A 20,690-nucleotide genomic window follows, 5' to 3' on the forward strand; every position below is an offset into this window, starting at 1 on the left:
TGGCATTTTACAGCATTGAAGTGGCCCGCGTGTCGGAGAGGTGCATGGAACAGCGGGAGGTCATGCGCTTTGGCCTCTTGCTCAGTCATGTTTTGTGTGGTTCTAGATGGATTACTTCATCTCTGGGCCTCAGTTTCTTTTATTTTTTGCAAAACAGAAATAATGCAGGTCTGTAAGATTATTGCCAGGATTAGAGCTTATGTATGTGTGTACTTAACAGTGTGCAAAAATATATTTGCTGAGTAAAGCCCGTGATGGAGACTGTGACTGGAAGCTTTGGACTCTTTCCACATGCGTAATTTTTAATTAAGATAGTTATGGATTCACATGTAGTTGTAGGAAATAATACAGGTCCCTTGCATCCTTTACCCTGTTCTTCCCAATGTAACATCTCGCCAAGCCCCAGTGTAATATCATAGCTGGGATATTGACATCCACCTCTCCTGAGCACACTCTCCGGTCCTCCTTGTGCTCGTTTGTGTGTGCGGAGGTTCTGTGCAGTCTTTTTTGTTTGTTTTTTGAGACGGAGTTTCGCTCTTACTGCCCAGGCTGGAGTGCAGTGTTGCCATCTTGGCTCATGACACCCTCCGTCTCCCCCAGGTTCCAGCGATTCTGAACTTTGTGCTGGTGACTTTTAATTATGCTGTTCTCCTGGCCCGCCAGCAGGTGTGGCCTTTCGGACTCCCTCCTGGGCCCTGGCCTCCTCTCTGCAGGTGAGCCTGCAGGTGCCCTTCACCTCCATCAGGGGATGTGTCTGATTCTTCCCAGCAGTCTCTTTCCTGTTGCTGCCCCCAAGAGCAAGTACCCAGGCCCTTTGCAGGGAGAGAGTGGGGCAGCAGAATTTCCATGATCATCGTCCCTGACTCATGGCTCCTGGTGGCTGGCTTAGGTTTTACTCCTTTCTTTGTCCTTAGATTTGCCTGCTGGTACTTACTAAATCTTCCAAAAAAGCCTTTCTTCTGCCATGGAGGCTGGGAGATGTGATCTGGGCGATAACATAGGTGTGAGCCAGGGCTGTTTATCCCAGGCGCCGCCCGCCTTCCTGAAGTCCTGCCACCTGGCTGCCTTCACGTGAGCCACACAGGATTGCTCCCCACGGGGGTTTCTGCAGTGGAGGGCAGCCCCGTCTCCAGGCTTTTACGAATGACTGAAACTCAGTCCAGATCCAGATGAAGCACCTGAATTGTGCTATTAAATTGTTGCTGGAGTCACTGTAGTCATCTGTTTTGAAATGCACAGAGTTTTTTTCCCTTGCTGGGGGCCAGTGCTTATAAAGAGTGGAAGAATGCCAAAACCTGGTCTTTCCTTTTCCTCAAATTGAAGTTTAGTTACTGGCTTCTAGTGCTTTATTTCCCAGAGATTTTTAGTGGAACAAAATGGGATGTCTTGATAGTATCTTTTAGAGTGGATATTGGCCGGGCGCAGTGGCTCACGCCTGTAATCCCAGCACTTTGTAAGGCCAGGACAGGCGGATCACATGAAGCCAGGAGTTGAAGACGAGCCTGGCCAACATGGCAAAACCCTGTCTCTACTAAAAATACAAAAAAATTAGCCAGGCGTGGTGGCGCACACCTGTAATCCCAGCTAATAGGGAGGCTGAGGCACGAGAATCACTTGAACCCAGGAGGCAGAGGTTGCAGTGAGCCAAGATTGTGCCATTGCACTCCAGCCTCGGTGACAGTGAGACTCTGTCTTAATAAATAATAAAAAATAAAGAGTGGATGTTTCCTGACCAACATGGTAAGGTGGGTGCGTGAATGTCTGTGTTCTTCTTAGTGAACTTTGGCCCTTAAAAATAGATGATAAAATGGACAAAGAATGTTTTGAGGGTTAATACTTTAAATTGATCTATTACATTGTTCTATTCCTAGAATATTATCTGCCTTTCTTCTTTCACATTTTTTTTTTTTAGTAGATAAGAGAATGTCTCTTAGAAAACAGGTTAGCTACTAAGTGAAATGTCAAGATTGTTTTCTAGCATTTTTCTATAGGTAGACTCAGAGGAAAGAACGTTTCTTCATGTCTCAGTATTTAGTTCAGGCTCAGTATTGACGTCTACCCTCAAAACTTTTAACAATCCATCATAAAATCAGATCTTTGCTGTCACTCACTGTGACTGTTACAGAAAGAATGGGCCAGAGCTGGTCTTGGAGAAAAACAAGATGGACAGCTACTTGTTCTTCTTTTATTTACTCAGAAAAGAAAATTCACACACACACACAAAAGCTTGGTCTAGCAGTACTGGAAGATAGATTTTCTACTATCAATGTTGTAATTTCAAACTTGAAAGTTGCAGGAACTGCCAGATAGGCTTTGCCCATTGTTTATGGGCGCCTCATATATGTATATATATGGGGACAGAGTCTTGCTCTGTCACCCAGGCTGGAGTACAGTGGCATAATCATAGCTCACTGTACCCTTGACCTCCTGGGCTCAAGCGATCCTCCCTCCTCAGCCTCCTGAGTAGCTGGGACCACAGGCACATGCCACTACACCTGGCTAATTTTTTTTTAATTTTTGTAGAAACGGGATCTTACTATGTTGCCCAGGCTGGTCTTGAACTCCTGGCCTCAAGCAGTCCTCCCACCTCAGCCTCCCAAAGTGCTGGGATTATAGGCGTGAGCCACTGCACCCAGCCTCTCATATGATCAGTGCTGGGATTACAGGCGTGAGCCACGGCGCCCGGCCTCTCATATGATCATTTTCTTTCTCCATGTGCATTTTTGTTGTCGTTTTTTGAATATACATAATGCACAAAATGTGGTCTCTTTTCCCTAAAATATTCTACAACAGTGTCCTACACTGTTAGGCAAAATAAATGAAGGGTAAGGGTTTATTATTTGTAAAAGATCACAAAAGTTTAGAAGTTGGCTTTTTTCAAAAGCTGCACTGTGTGTTTTCTTTGCATTTGCTAAACTGGATTCTGAGCTAGGAAAACATCTCATGAACATTCCGTTCTGAAAGCCAGCACAAGCAGACTGCTCCTTAGCTCAGCAAAAGTGACTAGAGCCTGCGTTGATTATGGAAGTGTAGCTGTTGACGTATAACATCTTTTATCAACCTTCCTGCTTGGCCAAGAAACTAATCATTTACTTTACGGGCCATCATCTGCATCTTAAGGTTTGAGAAATGGTGTTTTCTGACGTTAGTCTTATTTGACAGGCAGTGCACTGGTTGGAATATTAATTTCAGTGAGATTTATAGTAATGTATCCTACAGAGGAGAAACCACCAGCGTCTCTTGGCCTAAATCTGTGGTGCTGGAATGCTGGCCTCTTACCTTGCATCCTGGCGGAGCCGCAGACACACGCGGAAGTGGATTCAAGCAGTAATTTCATGGCCTCATTCTTCCCTTCCCACTCCAGAGCTTCATCGTTGCCAGCTATAAACCACGCCAGCAGAAGCAAAAAGCAACATTCTTTTTTAAATCAAGTAATTAATTTCTTAGATTTTAGTCAGGCAATCTCTAGGAGGGAAGTTTGGCAGAAAGTGTGGCTGAGGCCACCTAGAATGAGTGCTAAAAGCAAGGCCTTTGACACTGGAGGTCACTAAAGTTTACGTTCAGCGTTTTTTTTTTTTTTTTTTTTTTTTTTTGAGACGGAGTCTCGCTCTGCCCAGGCTGGAGTGCAGTGATGCAATCTTGGCTCACTGCAAGCTCCGCCTCCCGGATTCGCGCCATTCTCCTGCCTCAGCCTCCCGAGTAGCGCCACCATGCCCGGCTGATTTTTTTGTGTGTGTGTATTTTTAGTAGAGACAGGGTTTCACCGTGTTAGCCAGGATGGTCTCGATCTCCTGACCTTATGATCCACCCGCCTCAGCCTCCCAAAGTGCTGGGATTATAGGCGTGAGCCACCACACCCTGCCACGTTCAGCCTTTCTTAGTGTCAGCGTGAGTGCCTCTTGGCACTGGTGTCCTGGGACGTGCCATCTTGAGTCAATACATCTGTGCAGTCTGGTTTCTTTGCTTTCTTTTGATTATTATGGCATCTTTCACCTAGCAGCCTGATCCATTGTCCACCATTATTTCATGGGAGGGCTGAGCCAGGTTTGTACTTCAGTTTACTGGAAAGTGATTGTTCTGGGTATGCGGGTTCCATGTATATTTATGTGTTTGAAAGTTCATCTGGGCCAGGCGCAGTGGCTCACGCCTGTTATCCCAACACTTTGGGAGGCCGAGGCGGGTGGATCACCTGAGGTGAGGAGTTAGAGACCAGCCTGGCCAACATGGTGAAACCCTGCCTCTACTAAAAATATAAAAATTAGCCGGACATGGTGGTGCGCTCCTGTAATCCCAGCTACTCTGGAGGCTGAGGCAGGAGAATCACTTGAACCCGGGAGTCAAAGGTTGCAGTGAGTCAAGATTGTGCCACTGCGCTCCAGCTTGGGCTGTCTCAAAAAAATTAAAAATAAGAAAGTTCATCTGTATGTGAAGTGTAATAGAAAAATATTAGAGCATCTTGAAATAATACAGTAGAAAAATGGCAACAAACCTAAACTACTAGCAATATATAAAAGTAGGTTGCTTTCTGAAAGGTGTATTCCTGAAAAGATCTAGTCAGATTTGGTCCGTAGAACTTAATGTCACTGCGAAGTGCATCCTTTTGTGTTATGGCTGTTACCACTACTACTGCTACTGCGTCTTTAAAACACAGGGTCTCGCTCTGTCACTCATGCAGTGGTGCCAACACGGCTCACTGTAGCCTCAACCTCCCGGGCTCAAGTGATCCTCCCCCTTCTTGCATAGCTGGGACTGACTATAGGTGCACACCACCATGCCCAGCTAATTTTTTTTTTAAGAGTTGGGGTCTCACTGTGTTGCCAAGGCTGGTCTTGAACTCGTGGGCTCAGGCCATCTTCCTGCCTCAGCCTCCTAAAGTGCTGGGCCTACAGGTGTGAGCCAACATGCCCGGCCTATTAGTCTTTTTTTTTTTTGAGACAGAGTCTCGCTGTATTGTCCAGGCTGGAGTGCAGTGGTGAGATCTCGGCTCACTGCAACCTCCGCCCCCTGGGTTCAAGTAATTCTCCTGCGTCAGCCTCCCAAGTAGCTGGGATTAGAGGCATGCACCACCACGCCCGGCTACATTTTGTATTTTTGGTAGAGACGGGGTTTCACCATGTTGGCCAGGCTGGTCTCGAACTCCTGACCTCAGGTTATCCATCCGCCTCAGCTTCCCAAAGTGCTGGGATTACAGGCGCGAGCCACTGCACCCGGCCCTGGCCTATTAGTCTTAAGTAATGACAAAAATATGTTCACTCCAGAGTGATTGGTGGTTCATTTCTGCCTTCTGCAGAGCCACCTCTCCTACTTTTGGTTACTGACTCTTGTAAATGTGATGAGAGTTATAGATCTATCTCCCCCAGAACACTCAGTGTTTAGCATATAGTTTCAGCGACGTTAGAGACTCACAAAGCCCATCCAGTTATCCACGGACACCTGGTCTTTGCAGTTGGCCCTCACACTTTGTTTCTGTCCTGCCTCTGCTGCTGCCCATGTCCCCACCGGAGGAGGTGGCTCACTGTGCAACCTCCACCACCCGAGTTCAAGTGATTCTCCTGCCTTAGCCTCCTTAGTAGCTGGGACTACAGGCGTGTGTCACCACGTTCGGCTAATTTTTCTGTTTTTTTTAGTAGAGATGGGGTTTCACCATATTGGGCAGGCCGGTGTTGAACTCCTGACCTCAAGTGATCCACCTGCCTCTGCCTCCCAAAGTGCTGGGATTATAGGCATGAACCATCGTGCCTGGCCTTATTTACAATTCTTAAATCAACTCAAACTGAGTTCTTTTTTTTTTTCCCCCATGCAGTCATGTGCTGCCGCTGTTTTTTTTTTTTTAACTACCTGTTTCTGCCGTTTGCCTGTTTTTCTGTTGGGTTATTTATCTCCTAATGACTTAAAGCAAATTAGCCATTTGTTAGAGGTTGCAAATATTTTTTTTTCTGGACTGTCGTTTGCCTTTTGACCTTGTTTATGATTCTTTTCACCATTCTGAAGTCTTGAATTTCTATGTATTCAAATGCATTGGTCTTTTTTTCTAAGGCTTCTAAATACTAGAAAGGGTTTTTCCTGCTCCCAGCATGTACATAAAACATTTCCCAAGGTGGTCCTATAATACTCTGGGGTCATGTTCTACCTTCAATACTTGGAGTGTACTGGATGTAAGGAATCCCTCCCTTGCATTAAGGGGCTGGGAAGGATGCTTGCCTGTGTCCTTACTTATGTAGAGGGGCTTACTCTGAAGCATTTAGGGTGAATGTCAGAAGGAGCTTCTCTTCCAAACTTCAATAAAGAAAAAATCATTGAAGCAAAATGGTAGAAAGTTAATATTTGTTGGATTAGGTGTTGAGTATGTGGAGGTTCATTTTACTGCTCTCTTCTATGACTATTTGTTGGATTAGGTGTTGAGTATGTGGAGGTTCATTTTACTGCTCTCTTCTATGAATATTTGTTGGATTAGGTGTTGAGTATGTGGAGGTTCATTTTACTGTTCTCTTCTATGAATATTTGCAGTTGAAAACGAGCTTTTCTGCCTTCATCCTCTCATCCCTGTTTAAAGCATTCTGAAAGCTCTGCCTTTTCCCATTAACATTTTAGAAAAACCATTTCCAAGTGATGGTTGGTGGTATTACCTTCTCAGCACCTGCACGTAAGCAACCGGAGACATCATTTTTCTTTCTAACATTTTATTAAAGGAAATTTTCAAACTGAAAAGTGGAAAGTATTTTACAGCTAACACCTGTGTATCCACCACTTAGATTCTTCCCTTGACATTTTACTATACTTGTCCTAACACACACACACACACAGACACCATCTATCTTTTTTATGTTTATTTCTTTTTTTGAGACAGCATCTAGCTCTGTCACCCAGGCTGCCAGGCTGGAGTGCAGTGGTGCAATCATAGCTTGCTACAGCTTTGACCTCTGGGGCTCAAGCGATCCTCCTGCCTCTGCCTCCAGAGTTGCTGAGACTACAGGAGTGCACCGCCGTGCTCAGCTAATTTTTCGATTTTTTTGTAGGGACACGATCTTGTTATGTTGTCCAGGCTAGTCTCAAACTCCTGGGCTCAACTGATCCACATCAGCCTCCCAGAGTGCTGAGATTACAGACAAACCACCACACCTGGCTTTATTTTGTGTGTGTGTGTGTGCATTTCCAGGTAGACGGCAGGCATCAGTACATTTCTCCTCAATACTGAGTAGAGTTCAATGTTTGTTTTTTTCTTGTAAGATAAAATTTACTTACAGTGGAATGCATCTATCTTGAGTGAACACTATGTGAGTTTTAACAAATGCCTGCATGTCTGTGAACTGAAACCCTATCAAGGTTTACCATCACTCCAGAAAGTTCTCTCATACTTCCTTCTAGTCTCAGCTCCCTTCTGCCCACATTCCCCAAGAGGCAACCAGTGTTCTGGTTTTTTTCTACTATAGATTAGTTTTGTCTTTTCTAGAACTTGATATGAATGGAGCATCTACTCTTTTGATGACGTTTCTTTTGCTCTGCATTTTTTTTAGATTTATCCACACCTTATGTCTCATTTGCCCAGTATGTGAATATATGACAGTTGTTGATGTATTCTTTTCATGACAGTTATCTGGGCTCTTTGTAGTTCAGCTATTATGAACAAAGCTACCATGAACACTCTCGTACAAGTCTTTTAATGGACACATATTTTCACTTAGATAAATACTGTAGTGGAATTGTTGGCTAGATATGTGTTTAGTTTTGTAAGAAACCCCCATAACCTTCTCCTAAGTGACTATACCATTTGTGGTTCTGTCAGTGCTGTATGAGAGTTCTGATTGCTCTATGTCCTCACTAACTTTTTTTTTTTTTTTTTTTTTTTTTTTTTTTTTTTTTGAGAGAGTCTCTTGTCGCCCAGGCTGGAGTGCAGTGGCACAATCTCGGCTCACTGCAACCTCCACCTCTGGGGTTCAAGCAATTCTCCTCCCTCAGCCTCCCAAGTAGCTGGGATTACAGGTGTGCGCCACCACACCTGGCTAATTTTTGTATTTTTGGTAGAGACGGGGTTTCACCATGTTGGCCAGGCTGGCCTGAGACTCCTGACCTCAGGCGATCCGGCCATCTCAACCTCCCAAAGTGCTGGGATTACAGGCGTGAGCCACCACACCCAGCCTCCTCACCAACTTTTGATATTACTAGTTTTTTTCTTTTCAGCCCTTCTGATGTGTGTATAATGATATCTTCATGGTTTTAATTTGAATTTCTCAGGTAACTAATGATGTTGAACATTTTCATGTGCTTGTTGGCCGTTTATATGTCTTCCTCTGTGACATGTCTGTTCCAGTCTTTTGTTGCTTTTTAGGTTTGGTTGTTTATCTTTTTATTATAGAGTTGTTAGAGCTCTTTAGATATTCTGGATACCAGTCCTTTGTCACATATGTTTTGTGACTATTTCTCCTAGTCTGTGGCTTGCCTGTTTTCTTTCTTTGAGCAAATGGTTTAAATTTTGATGCAGTCATATTTATGTTGTTTTTTTTTTCCTTCCATTTATGGTTTTTGCTTTCTAGGCCCTGTCCAGGAAACTTTTGCCTACCCTGTAGTCAGGAAGGTGTTTTCCTATGTGTTCTGTGAAAGCTTTATATAGTTAACACTATACATAAAAGCTAAAGTTTTTATATTTAAGTCAATAATCTATCTCATTAATTTTTATGTATGTTGTGAGGTATGAATCAAGGTTGTTTTTTTCCTAATGGATTCCTATTCCATCATCATTTGTTGAGAAGATTTTTCTTCCCTCCTGGGATTGCTTTGGTGCTTTACAGTCCTGTGACCTGTGAGTCTGTTTCTGGACTCTTTAGTCTCTTCTAATGATCTATTTGTCAGTCTTCAACTTTGTTCTTTTTCAGGATAGCTTTGCATTTTCTAGTTTCTTTTCCTTTCCATATAAAATTTAAAATCCACTTTGTCTGCAAAAGAGCCTGTTGGGATTATGATTAGGATGGGATTGGACCTAGAGATCAGTTTGAGGGTTGATACGTTAATAATATTGAGTACCCAGAATATGGTATATCTCTTCATTTATTTAGCTCTTTTTAAATTTGTTTTGGTAATATTCTGTGATTTTTTTTTTTTTTTTTTTTTTTTTTTTTTTGGTATGGAGGTCTTACATCTTTTGTAAAATTTATTCCTAATACTTTGGATTTTGACATTATCATAAAAGAAAATTATTTCGCTGACTTTTCCAGTTTGCTGCTGGCCTAAACATATAGTTAATTTTTTATATTTTAATCTTGTATCCTATGACTTTGCTAAATTCATATATTAAATAGTTGCTCCATAGATTCCTTAAGATGGCAGTGAAGGCTGTTTGATGTCTTGCTTTCTAATGTTTGTGCCTTTTATTTCTTTTTCTTGCCTCACTGCAACGTGTAAGACCTCGAGCACAAAGTAAGGAGAGTGGGTATCCTTGCCTTGTTTCTAGTCTTAACGGGAAGAGTTCAAATATCTTCACCATTAAGTACAGTGTCAGCTGTAGATTTTCTTAACTGTTCTTCATCAGTGAAAGAAGGTTCTTCCTAATTCCAGGTTTCTTAGGTTTCTACCATGAATGAGCATTGCATTTTCTCATGCTTTTTCTGCATCTGTTGGGTTGGCACAGTCTTTCTCTGTGCAGTTGAATTGGAATTTATCACCACCTCTAATGGCAACTTGCTCTTTGAGATGATCGTCTCATACTGTTCTCACTTTGAAATCTCCCACCTCCATCCCATCACAGTTAACACCTGCTGCTGCTTCAAGAGAGGTTGGTGCTGTCGGTCTGGGGCTCCCTTCTCTTTCCTTCTTCAGGTGACCAGCCCCCTAAGTGGTTTGTTCCTCCAGGCAAGCAGTCTCAACCATAAATCCATCTCAGTATATCTAGTAGCTCCTGTATTTGAAGACAGAAACTTCCCTTGCCCATGCATATCCCCCAGCCCCTCCCATATTTCTACTTCTCCAGAACATAACTTCTTTTTTTGTTTTGTTTTTTTGGTTTTTTTGGTGGAGTCTCGTTGTGCTGCCCACGCTGGAGTCTGGTGGTGCCATCTCGGCTGGCTGCAACCTCCGTCTCTCAGGTTCAACTGATGCTCCTGCCTCAGCCTCCCAAGTAGCTGGGATTACAGGCGCCCACCACGATGCCCGGCTCATTTTTTGTATTTTTGGTAGAGATGGGGTTTCATCATGTTGGCCAGGCTGGCCTCGAACGCCTGACCTCAGGTGATCTTCCTGCCTCAGCCTCCCAAAGTGATGGGACTCCAGGCGTGAGCCCCTGCGCCTGGCCTGTAGCATAACTCCTATAGATAGTTGCCTAAGTTTTTTCCCACTTCTCATTCTCTTTCATGTTTCAGCCATTCTTCCTACACATCTCCATCAAAATATGTCAAGGTCGCCATATAAGCTCCTCATTCCCAGACTCGGGGGACGTGTCTCATTTCCTCTTCCCTCCTCTGCAGTGCTGGGCACAGTTGCCTGCTTGCTGTTCTTCAGATGCCCTCTTCTGTTGACTTCCATCTCATACACGGTCTTGGCTTTTCTCTTACTCAATCTCCTTTGCTGACCTTTGGCAGTTTCGGTGCCACACAGGGCCCTGGGCCCACATCTCTTTGGCCTCCTCTCCGTGATGGCAGGCACTGCCCTGTTTACCACTGTATACTTGGGATGGTCTCTCCTGGTGTAGGATCTGCTGTTTGTGTTGAATGGGTGAAGTAAATAAGTCAAGTTTTACCAAGCAAAGCAGTAAGAACCTATTCTTTGAAAAAAAATAAAAATACAGTTGATTCTTGTTGTTCACAGTTCTAGTCTGTAAGTCTCTGGGACGCTGGATTAGCGAATCATGAAGTGTTGCTCCCAGGGGAAGGATTGGTAGGTGGCCTCTGGTCGCAACATTTTCATCAGCTGATCAAAAGACAACCTCGTTTTGTGTGTGCTTCCCTGCCTCAAGACATGCTGACGTAGTGGGGATTGTTGGTTCACTAACATTGAACTCGCGGCTCGCATAGAACTCAGCCCACACATGTGCTTTCTCCACGGGGTACATCCCAGGCTGCTTGTGCTTAGGGATACTCGACGACACTCAGCACTGTGCCAGGGCCAACAGTGAAATCAGCAACAAGCACAAAAGTGCAAAAAGCAGACACTCAGTAGCCCTATGTAGACCAGGAAAAGGACAGTTGTTTTCAGAATCAACACGAGAAGATAGGACGTTGCCCTGTGTGACCTCAGCCAGGAACATGTGCATGATGTGACTCAAATCTTTTCCCGAGGCTGGGAGCGGTGGCGCACGCCTGTAATCCGAGCACTTTGGGAGGCTGAGGCGGGTGCATCACCTGAGGTCGGGAGTTCAAGACCAGCCTGGCCAACATGGTGAAACCCTGTCTCTACTAAAAATACAAAAATTAGGCAGGCGTGGTGGCATGCAACTGTAGTCCCAGCTACTCAGGAGGCTGAGGCAGGAGAATTGCTTGAACCCGGAAGGCAGAGGTTGCAGTGAGTCGAGATCACGCCATTGCACTCCAGCCTGGGCAACAAAAGCAAAACTCTGTCTCAAAAAAATAAAATCCCACTTCGCATGTATCTATGGACGGCTGTAAAACACCGTGAGTGTTTATGCGGGGTCACAAAGAAACCTTACCTAGCAGGTGAGTTCACAGATACTGAGCCTGTGCATGTTGAGGAGCAGCCCTATTTGGAAGTAAGTTCTTTTCACCACTGATTGGATTTAGGAGGCCAGTGGAGAGGCCAGTGGATTTAAATAAAACTGTACTTAATAAAAAACCAGTTTTGTGTATGCCAGATTTTCCTATGTGTCCCAACCCTGGAGTTAATGAAGCTGAGAGTCCAGCTCTTCTTTCACCATTCAGGAAGTAGATATCAGGCCTTACAGCTAATTAGAGCAGAGCTGAGACTGGAATGTGACTGTTAAACTCACCTTCCTGCAGGGTCGCCGTGGCACCCAGTACTCACCAAGGTTGCAGTGCCACACACACGCCCGGTACATGTGTTAGGACGCGTGCTGCTGAGCTTCACCAAGAGCACTTCTGCCTCTTGGATGTAGCACTGGGGTTAACAGCATTTCACCACCCACTGAAACTGAATGCCACAGAGATTGAGTTTTGTTTTTTGTTGCTGTTGTTGTTGTTTTGATGTTTTTAAAACAACAACATTTGGGGAGTTTGGGGAATATCCAAAATCTGGTCATAAGGTCCGTTCCATCTGTTCAGCCAGTGTGGAAGGAGCTCCTCGTCTATGACAGGCGACATTAGACCTGGGGGTGGTGCAGCCGTGAATGGGCCAAACACGGCACCTGTCCTCAGACCATCAGTCCAGCAGGGAACTCTGTCGCTCAGCCATTGCCTAGATTCTCAGTGGTAAGCGCGGTGACTACTAGAGGCAACAGGTACAGGATGCAACTGGGCCAGTGCGTGCAGCCCCTGATACTACCAAGTACTACCTGAGAATGGAGTGCCTGGAGAGTGAGAGGCTAGACAGTGGCCGGGGAAGGGCCTTGTGCCCCTGGATTTGCACATCTGGCTGCCGGATTTGAGAAGTGAGGGTGGCAGCCTCAGGACACCAGCCATGATCATCATTCAGTCCTACCCTCCTTTTTGGGGCAGGACTGGTATTACAGACAGGGTCTCGCTCTTTTGCCCAGGCTGGCATGCAGGAACGTGATCACGGCTCATTGTAGCCTCAACCTCCTGAGATCAGGCACTCTTCCTACCTCAGCTACACAGGCATGCACCACCACGCCCAGCTAATTTTTGTATTTTTTGTAGAGATAGGACCTCACTATGTTGCCCAGGCTGGTCTCGAATTCCTGCCCTCAAGCAGTCCTCCCACCTTGGCCTCCCAAAGTGCGGGGATTACAGGTGCGAAGCACGGCATCTGGCCCCAGCCCTCTTTCTCGCCCACCGCCTAGCAAGCAGGGCTGCCGTGACTTGGTAGCCATGTTAATCTCCTGAGGGAAAGAGGGGACTGGTCAGAGAACCAGGGTCTGATCTTTAGGGAAATTATTTTTACTGCAAATAGTTGACATTCTGGGTTATGCACCATCTCTTCTGAGTTGGGTTGGCCTCGTGTCTGAGTGGTGCTGCATGCCAGGTGCTAGAGGTGTATCCGCTGACAAAGATTCCTGTGTCCACGCACTGGCATGATCCCTCCTGATCATGCCTTTCGTTGACAGATCCTGGAAGACGGTGGCCGCTAGTCTGAGATGCTGCTGAGCAGAGAAGCTGCAGACAGAGCCTGTCCTCCCTGGCCCCCCGACCCCGCCACCATCTCCCCATTTATGGCAGACGCTTGCATCTGTTCCTTTTGAATGAAGGTCGCTTGCTGTTGTCAGAAAGAAGGTTTATGACAGCTTTCTGGTAAAAGCAACTGAAAAGACACTGAATGGATGCTGTGAAGAGCTTAGGATGATGCGCTTGTGTTTATGGCCCGTTCCATTCGAAGTGGTGTCGCGCTGCAGGATGGCGCGTAGGTCAGCGAGGGGCCGCGGGTGCGAGGGTGGTCCTCTGAGAGGAGCAGCCGTGTGTTTGCTGCAGCTTTCCCATGTTTCATTCACACACACAAGTACTTGTCACTGTGCTGCAGCTGGCCACAGTATCCAGTTAGTCACACGCAGCGCAGGTCTGTAGCCAGGAGCCACAGGCCACAGCATACAGCCTAGGGGCATAGTAGACCTACCATCTAGATTTGTGTTTGCACGACAGAATTGCCTACGGGGCTTTTCTTTGTTTTGTTGTTGTTGTTGTTGTTTTTGAGATGGAGTCTCGCTCTGTGGCCCAGGCTGGAGTGCAGTGGCGCGATTTTGGCTCACTTCAAGCTCTGCCCCCCGGGTTCACACCGTTCTCCTGCCTCAGGCTCCTGAGTAGCTGGGACTACAGGCGCCCGCCACCACGCCTGGCTAATTTTTTGTATTTTTAGTAGAGATGGGTTTCACCATGTTAGCCAGGATGGTCTTAATCTCCCGACCTTGTGATCCACCCGCCTCGGCCTCCCAAAGTGCTGGGATTACAGGCGTGAACCACCGCGCCCGGCCCCTTCAGGGCATTTCTTAGAACGTATGTCAGTGTTTTGTGACACAAGTGTAATAGCAACATCTTTTTAATAAATATGTGTCATGCCACTTTGGACATGTGTGATTCTTTGGCCAGCCTCAGTATGCGAGCACGTAGGCTAGCGCTCAGCACATGAGTCTATGGAACCCAGGGGAAGCAATTGCAGTTTCGTAGTAGTTTGTGTCTTAATTAAGGGAGCCCCTAGACCTTACTCTTTCACTTTACCTAGGAGTTTGGTTCCTAAACTCACCATTCAAATCCAGCAACAGAACTGACTGAAAGGAACCTTTGTCTTTCGTGTGAATGCTCGTGAGGGGCCATCCTTACAGTGGAAACGCTCCTGAGGCTCCAGCGAATCAAGACCCTCAGACTCCCGGCCTGTCCCCACCCCATGACCACATGTTCCGCAGGCACCCTCAGCGCTGTGCCCTGCGTGTCGCCCAGGCAGGTGTTTGTTTTTGAGCACAGATTCTGCCTGTGGCCATAGCCATGTGGAGATGTTCATGCATGTACTTCCCTTTGTGATTTCAGCCGATACGGAAGATGTGTGCATTGTAGAGAGATTGTTCTCCAGCAGCCTAGTGGCCATCGTGAGCCTTAAAGCACCAAGGAAGCTAAAGGTTTGCCACTTTAAGAAGGGAACTGAGATCTGCAACTACAGCTACTCCAACACGATTCTGGCTGTGAAGCTCAACAGGCAGGTGAGTGCTTCCCCAGCTGGGTGTGGGCTTGTCAGTTGTTCCCTCCAGCACTCTGGGACAAGCCCACCCCACCGGCATGCCCCTCCGTCATTCCCTTGCTGCCTGGCCCCACGTTGCCGGGCACAGATCCTTGCCTACAGAGACCAGCTCTGTTTCCTCACCCACCAGCTTTGCTCAGCCCATTCCATTCACGACAAATGCCCGGGCCTCTGCCACACTGCTCCCATACAGGCGTCCCCGGCCCCACCCAGAGGGTGGATGGCAGTCTCTTTCACTTATTACCTGGTTTTGCTTTTATAAATGTTACTTAAAAAAAAAAATATTTGGCCGAGCACAGTGGCTCACGCCTGTAATCCCCACACTTTGGGAGGCCGAGGCGGGCAGATTGCCTGAGGTCAGGAATTTGAGATCAGCCTGGCCAACATGATGAAACCCCATCTCTACTAAAAATACAAAAATTAGCCGGGCATGGTGGCAGGCACCTGTAATCCCGGCTACTTGGGAGGCTGAGGCAGGAAAATCGCTTGAACCCGGGAGTCGGAAGTTACAGTGAGCCGAGGTCATGTCATTGCGCTCCAGCTTGGGCAACAAGAGCGAGACTTCGTCTCAAAAAAAAAAACTTACAGACTTTTTTTCCTTTTGTAAATTGTTAGTTTAACTTTGAATTCAAGATGAAGGATTTATTACTTTATCTCCCCCTAAACTAATAAGACTGTCTGGCACAGAGGAAGGACGTGGGTGGCACGTGTGTGTGTTTCATGCACGTGTGTGTGTCTCCCAGCTTGTGCTCACGCCCAGGGTAACAGCACCACCCGGGAGACCCCTGGCAATCTGATTCTGCCCACACTCCCTGCAGGGAAAGCTGATTAGGCTGCTGGCTGTAGAGTGGACATGATGACAGCCAGTAGCTGCACCCTGAGATACAGTGACTAGGTGAAGTCACAGTAGAGACGTTCTTGCCTTACACAGTTGAAACTAGGAACTGGTCTGTTAACTGACATAGTTGGTTAGAATGGGAAATTATAAGACATCATATCTTGAGCATTTAAAATTGTAAAGCATACAAATTGTGTTCATGTCCAACTAATGTAGAGCTGGGTGCATGCCCGTCATCTTTCTTGCATAAATCGTCTCAGCGATGCATCGTCTGCATGTCTACATTCATTTTCTTCCAAATGGAGCAGGAACTTGCAAAGTAATCTGAGTGCACAATAAAATGTTAGACCTTTTAAAACCCCCTTATTTTCATTTTACCTGTGCTGCACTCAGCATCAGTTTTAAAAAGCAAATCTTTCCAAATCTATTCACAGCACACTTGTCTTAGCTGTAGGTTAGCATTTGCCTAACACTAAACTAAATGGCCTGGTTAGAATTCCCAGTAGAGCTGGGGTGAGTATGAGGGAGAGGTGCACCCGGCCTGGCTCCTTCTTGATTGTTGATGGAAAGCAGCTGTATCCTTGGCGCTTCTAACATTGGTCTGCATGGTGTTCTAGAAGGAACTAAGATTGTGAAGCCAACGCAGGGGTGGATCACCTGAGGTCAGGAGTCCTAAGACCAGCCTGGCCAACATGGTGAAACCCCATCTCTACTAAAAATAAAAAATTAGCCAGGCGTGGTGGCAGTCACCTGTAATTCCAGCTACTTGGGAGGCTGAGGCAGGAAAATCACTTGAACCCGGAAGGCAGAGGTTGCAGTGAGCCGAGATCACACCACTGCACTCCAGCCCGGGTGACACAGCGAGACACTGACTCCAAAAAAATAAAATACAATAACAATAGAAGGAACGAGAGCGTCATAGTCCAGGAGTCAGTCAACTGGAGATTGGGGCAGGTATTGCACTGGCCGTTGCTTCACGTTTGGTTTCGTTTTGTCTCTCGCCTAGAGGCTGATAGTATGCCTGGAGGAGTCCCTGTACATCCACAACATTCGGGACATGAAGGTGCTGCATACGATCAGGGAGACGCCTCCAAACCCTGCAGGTGAGCTAACTTGTGAGGAGAGAATCCCATTTTTCTGATTTTGCCCTTGAAAGATAGCTATAGGTGAGAGAGATTTTTTCTTTTTATAGGTTCCGCAGATGAGACAGATTTTAAAAGTATTGATCCCAAACCAAGCTGCCTTCCTACTGATGCTGGTCATGTGACCACATAAACTCATTGGTTTGATCAACTTGCAAGTTTGAGGTTACTGATCAGTTCAAACCAAAGGCCTTTAATCTCTTGACAATACTGGTATCACCTAAGGTGGGGATTTGGGGTTGCAGAACTTTCTTAACACAGCAAACAAGATTGTATCCAAGCTATTATTTGTTCCTAATGCTCTGTTAAATGAATGCTGAATTATGTCTGACATCCAAGAAGGAACTCTCAGGTGGAAGTTTGCATCTCGTCCTCCGTGTGTCATTTGCAGGCCTGTGTGCGCTGTCAATCAACAACGACAACTGCTACTTGGCGTACCCCGGGAGCGCGACCATCGGAGAGGTGCAGGTCTTCGATACCATTAATTTGGTGAGATGCCTTTCCTGCTCGAATAGCTCTCTAAAGTGTGGCTTTTTCCTGAAGAGGAGCACTGTGGTGTCCCTGGCATCCTGGCTTGGCTCAGCAATACAACCGCTGCACTTTTTTGTTTGTTTGTTTGTTTGTTTTTGAGACGGTCTTGCTCTGTCGCCCATGCTGGAGTGCAGTGGTGCAGTCCTAGCTCACTGCAGCCTCAACCTCCCGGGCTCAAGTGATCCTCCTGCCTCAGCCTCCCAAGGAGTTACAGTCATGCAACACCACACCCAGCTAATTTTTTATTTTTGTAGAGATGGAGTCTTGCTGGGTTGCCCAGGCTGGCCTCAAACTCCTGGCCTTAAGCCATCCTCCCGCCTCGGCCCCCTAAAGTGCTGGGACTACAGGCGGGTGCCCCGCGCCCAGCCCCGCTACTCTCTTCTCAGTAGCAGAGTAGGTCTGGCTCATTCTGCTTCTGGATCTGCTGCAGCGTTCAGACCAGTGCTGAGCTCCTCGCCACGGGAATGTTTGAAGGAACATAGAAAACCTTAGGGATAAATTGCTTTGCTTTTTCTAAAGTTGGAGCAGCATTTCCTTGGATGCCCAGCCCCAGTAAATCAAATGGGTTTGGCATTTGTTTGGACCGTAATGGTGTTTTAGGAACAGCTAATTGGTACTTGCGGACCAAGTGCCAGCCCTGGGGCGTGGGCGGTCACTGTGCGGTGGCCACTCTTTATTGGTGTCCCTTTTTCAGAGAGCTGCAAACATGATTCCGGCTCACGACAGTCCTTTAGCGGCACTGGCCTTTGACGCAAGTGGAACTAAACTTGCCACGGCTTCGGAGAAGGTGAGTCTGCTTTTCCCCGGGGGAGCACTGGTGCCAAGGCGTCCACAGACTTTTTCAGTGCTGTTCACACAGCCACCTTAGAGGCAAGGTCCTATACTTACCAGCTCCAGGAGAAGCAAAGACAGCCACCCGCTTGTCAGGCCACGGGCGTGTACTGCCCGAGAGTGAGCGGAGCTTGAGGTGTGCCACTGGGACGGGAGAGCTGGTCCACATTTGTAGTAGAAAATACAGAAATGTCCAGAGGAGACAGAAGTGCCATGTGTAACCACACCGCTCACCCACTGTGTTTCTAAATGATGAAACTAACACATAACAGTAAAGAACCCAGACAGTGATGAAACGTGAAAAAGCAAAGACAGAATTCTATCCAGCCAGTCTGAACACATTTCAGTGTATTTCATTTTCTCTTTAGTCAACAAAATTGGGATCCTACTATGGGTATAATTTATCCTTTTTCACTCTGCATGACATTTGTCTAAGTTCAAAAACACTTGTAATGGCCGCGCAGTATTTAGTTGTGATTCATGTCAACATCACCCTTTTGGGACTTTGTTTCTAATACGTTGCTGCCGTAGGTAGTAGTGTATTTAAGTCATGTATCAATGTTTTATATGTATTTCTAACTATGAATTCAAGAGATTCCAGTAAGAAGAATGTCTGGCTTTAAAGGAGATGGCCTCTAAATGTCCCCGTGTACCTGTGACCGCGTGGCGAGGCTCCCTGGCCCCCAGGAGACTGAAGGCTCCTCGTTCTCTTCCTCATTTGGACTGTGCCTCTCTTTTTGTTTCAGTTCCTCTTTTCTTGAAAGTTGCGTCTTCCATTCTTCTGTCTTGAGGTCGCGTCTGTTCTCCCGCCTCCGTTGTCTCCGCTCTTCATTGGCCACCGATGACCTTTACTTTGATTTGGATATGATTTTGCTTCTCATTGAAATCCTAAAATAGCCTCCCCTTTCAAGCCATCTCTCCCCTCAAACTATCGACCAGAGAAGATACAATAAAACGTCGGCTCACTTCCTTAGCTTTCCTGCCTGGGCCTTTGTTCTTCAGTCTCACACCCGAGTTCTGTAATAATGATGTCACCGCTTATGGGTCACTTCTGGGTCATGAATTATCCTGGATCTTTTATCTTCATTACCTCATTTGTTTCCCCTCAGCAAGGTAAACAGTTCTCTGTTTCATAGCAAGGGCTCAGAGAGGTTAAGCGGTGTGCCCGGGGCCGCCCAACTGGGCAGCAACAGAGGGGTCAGACTCCAAGTCTGACTTTGATTCTAATTATGCTAGACTATCCCAATATCACCTTGTCCTTTTCTTTTCCCTTTGAAATGGCCCTGAAATTCTGTTACCCTTTGACTAATCAAAGTCTCACTGTTAATGTTTTTTTAGTAGCTCTTATAAAGGCCCAAAAGTACTTGATGGAATTTTAAGGCCCATAAAAATAGAATTTTTTTTTCTGGACTATAAAGAGGAACCTTGATTGCTTTTACATGGAATCCTCTCATCTGTGGAGTGAGAGCAGCAAGGCCTTCCCAGCCCTGCTCTGTCCCAGGTGCTGAGGCCCCCCCTGAGGCCTGTGACTTAATCCTGCTTTCAAGAATCTTGCGGTCATGTGGCAACAAAACAACTCTTAATTAATTAGTATTGCACGGTAGACGTGCGCCACAAAATTATGTCTCATCTGAAAGTTTAGGCTGCAGAGGACAAAACTTTTGCCGTGGTTATTTTTGTATATGGATGCAGAAAATAGTTCATTCTCTAATTCTCAATGTTACAAGCTCAGTTTGTGTCCCTCCATCCAGAGAGAACCAAGTGTTCTCAAGTACCAGTGTTTTTTTTTTTGAGACAGGGTCATGCTTGCTCTGTCACCCAGGCTGGAGTGCAGTGGCACAATCTCTGCTCTGTGTAACCTCCATCTCCCAGGCTTAAGTGATCTTCCTACCTCAGCCTCCCAAGTAGCTGGGACTACAGGCACCTGCCACCACGCCCGGCTAATTGTTGTATTTTTTGTAGAGATGGGGTTTCACCCTGTTGGCCAGGCTGGTTTCAAACTCCTGAGCTCAAGCGATCTACAAACCTCAGCCCCCCAAAGTGCTAGAATTACAGGAGTGAGCCACCGTGCCTGGCCTATATCCTGATTTCTAATAGCTGTATACTATCCCAGTGTATGAGTTTACCAGAATTTATGTAAACAGTTCCTTGGTGTTCTACACTTAGGTCATCTGCTGCTTTTTACTTTTTTTTTTTTTTTTTTTTTTGGAACGGAGTCTTGTTCTGTCCCCCAGGCTGGAGTGCAGTGTGGTATGATCTCAGCTCACCACAACCTCCGCCTTCCAGGTTCAAGCAGTTCTCCTGCCGCAGCCTCCTGAGTAGCTGAGATTACAAGCGCACACCACCACACCCAGCTAATTTTTGTATTTTGAGTAGATGGGGTTTAACCACGTTGGCCAGGCTGGTCGTGAACTCCTGACCTCGTGATCCACCCGCCTTGGCCTCCCAAAGTGCTGGGATTACAGGAGTGAGCCACCACGCCCAGCCACTTTTTACTATTTATAAACACAGAGATAGTGCAGTGGCATGATCATGGCTCACTGCAGCTT

The 20,690-nt window shown here is 46.3% G+C and overlaps 1 protein-coding gene across 5 annotated transcripts in view; it reads left to right on the forward strand.

The window, feature by feature from the left end:
- WIPI2 (WD repeat domain, phosphoinositide interacting 2) overlaps window positions 1–20,690 on the forward strand; it is a 41,728-nt gene that overhangs the window by 9,885 nt on the left and 11,153 nt on the right. For all 5 annotated transcript variants that reach the window (XM_016945743.4, XM_016945740.4, XM_016945742.4 and 2 more), the window contains 4 exons: window positions 14,592–14,761; window positions 16,644–16,740; window positions 17,171–17,268; window positions 18,005–18,097. In XM_016945743.4, coding sequence (XP_016801232.1) covers window positions 14,592–14,761; window positions 16,644–16,740; window positions 17,171–17,268; window positions 18,005–18,097 — 458 coding nt within the window. The remainder of the gene's footprint in view (window positions 1–14,591; window positions 14,762–16,643; window positions 16,741–17,170; window positions 17,269–18,004; window positions 18,098–20,690) is intronic.

This window comes from Pan troglodytes, chromosome 6 (assembly GCF_028858775.2).
Source record: "Pan troglodytes isolate AG18354 chromosome 6, NHGRI_mPanTro3-v2.0_pri, whole genome shotgun sequence".
Classification (NCBI taxonomy): Eukaryota; Metazoa; Chordata; class Mammalia; order Primates; family Hominidae; genus Pan; species Pan troglodytes.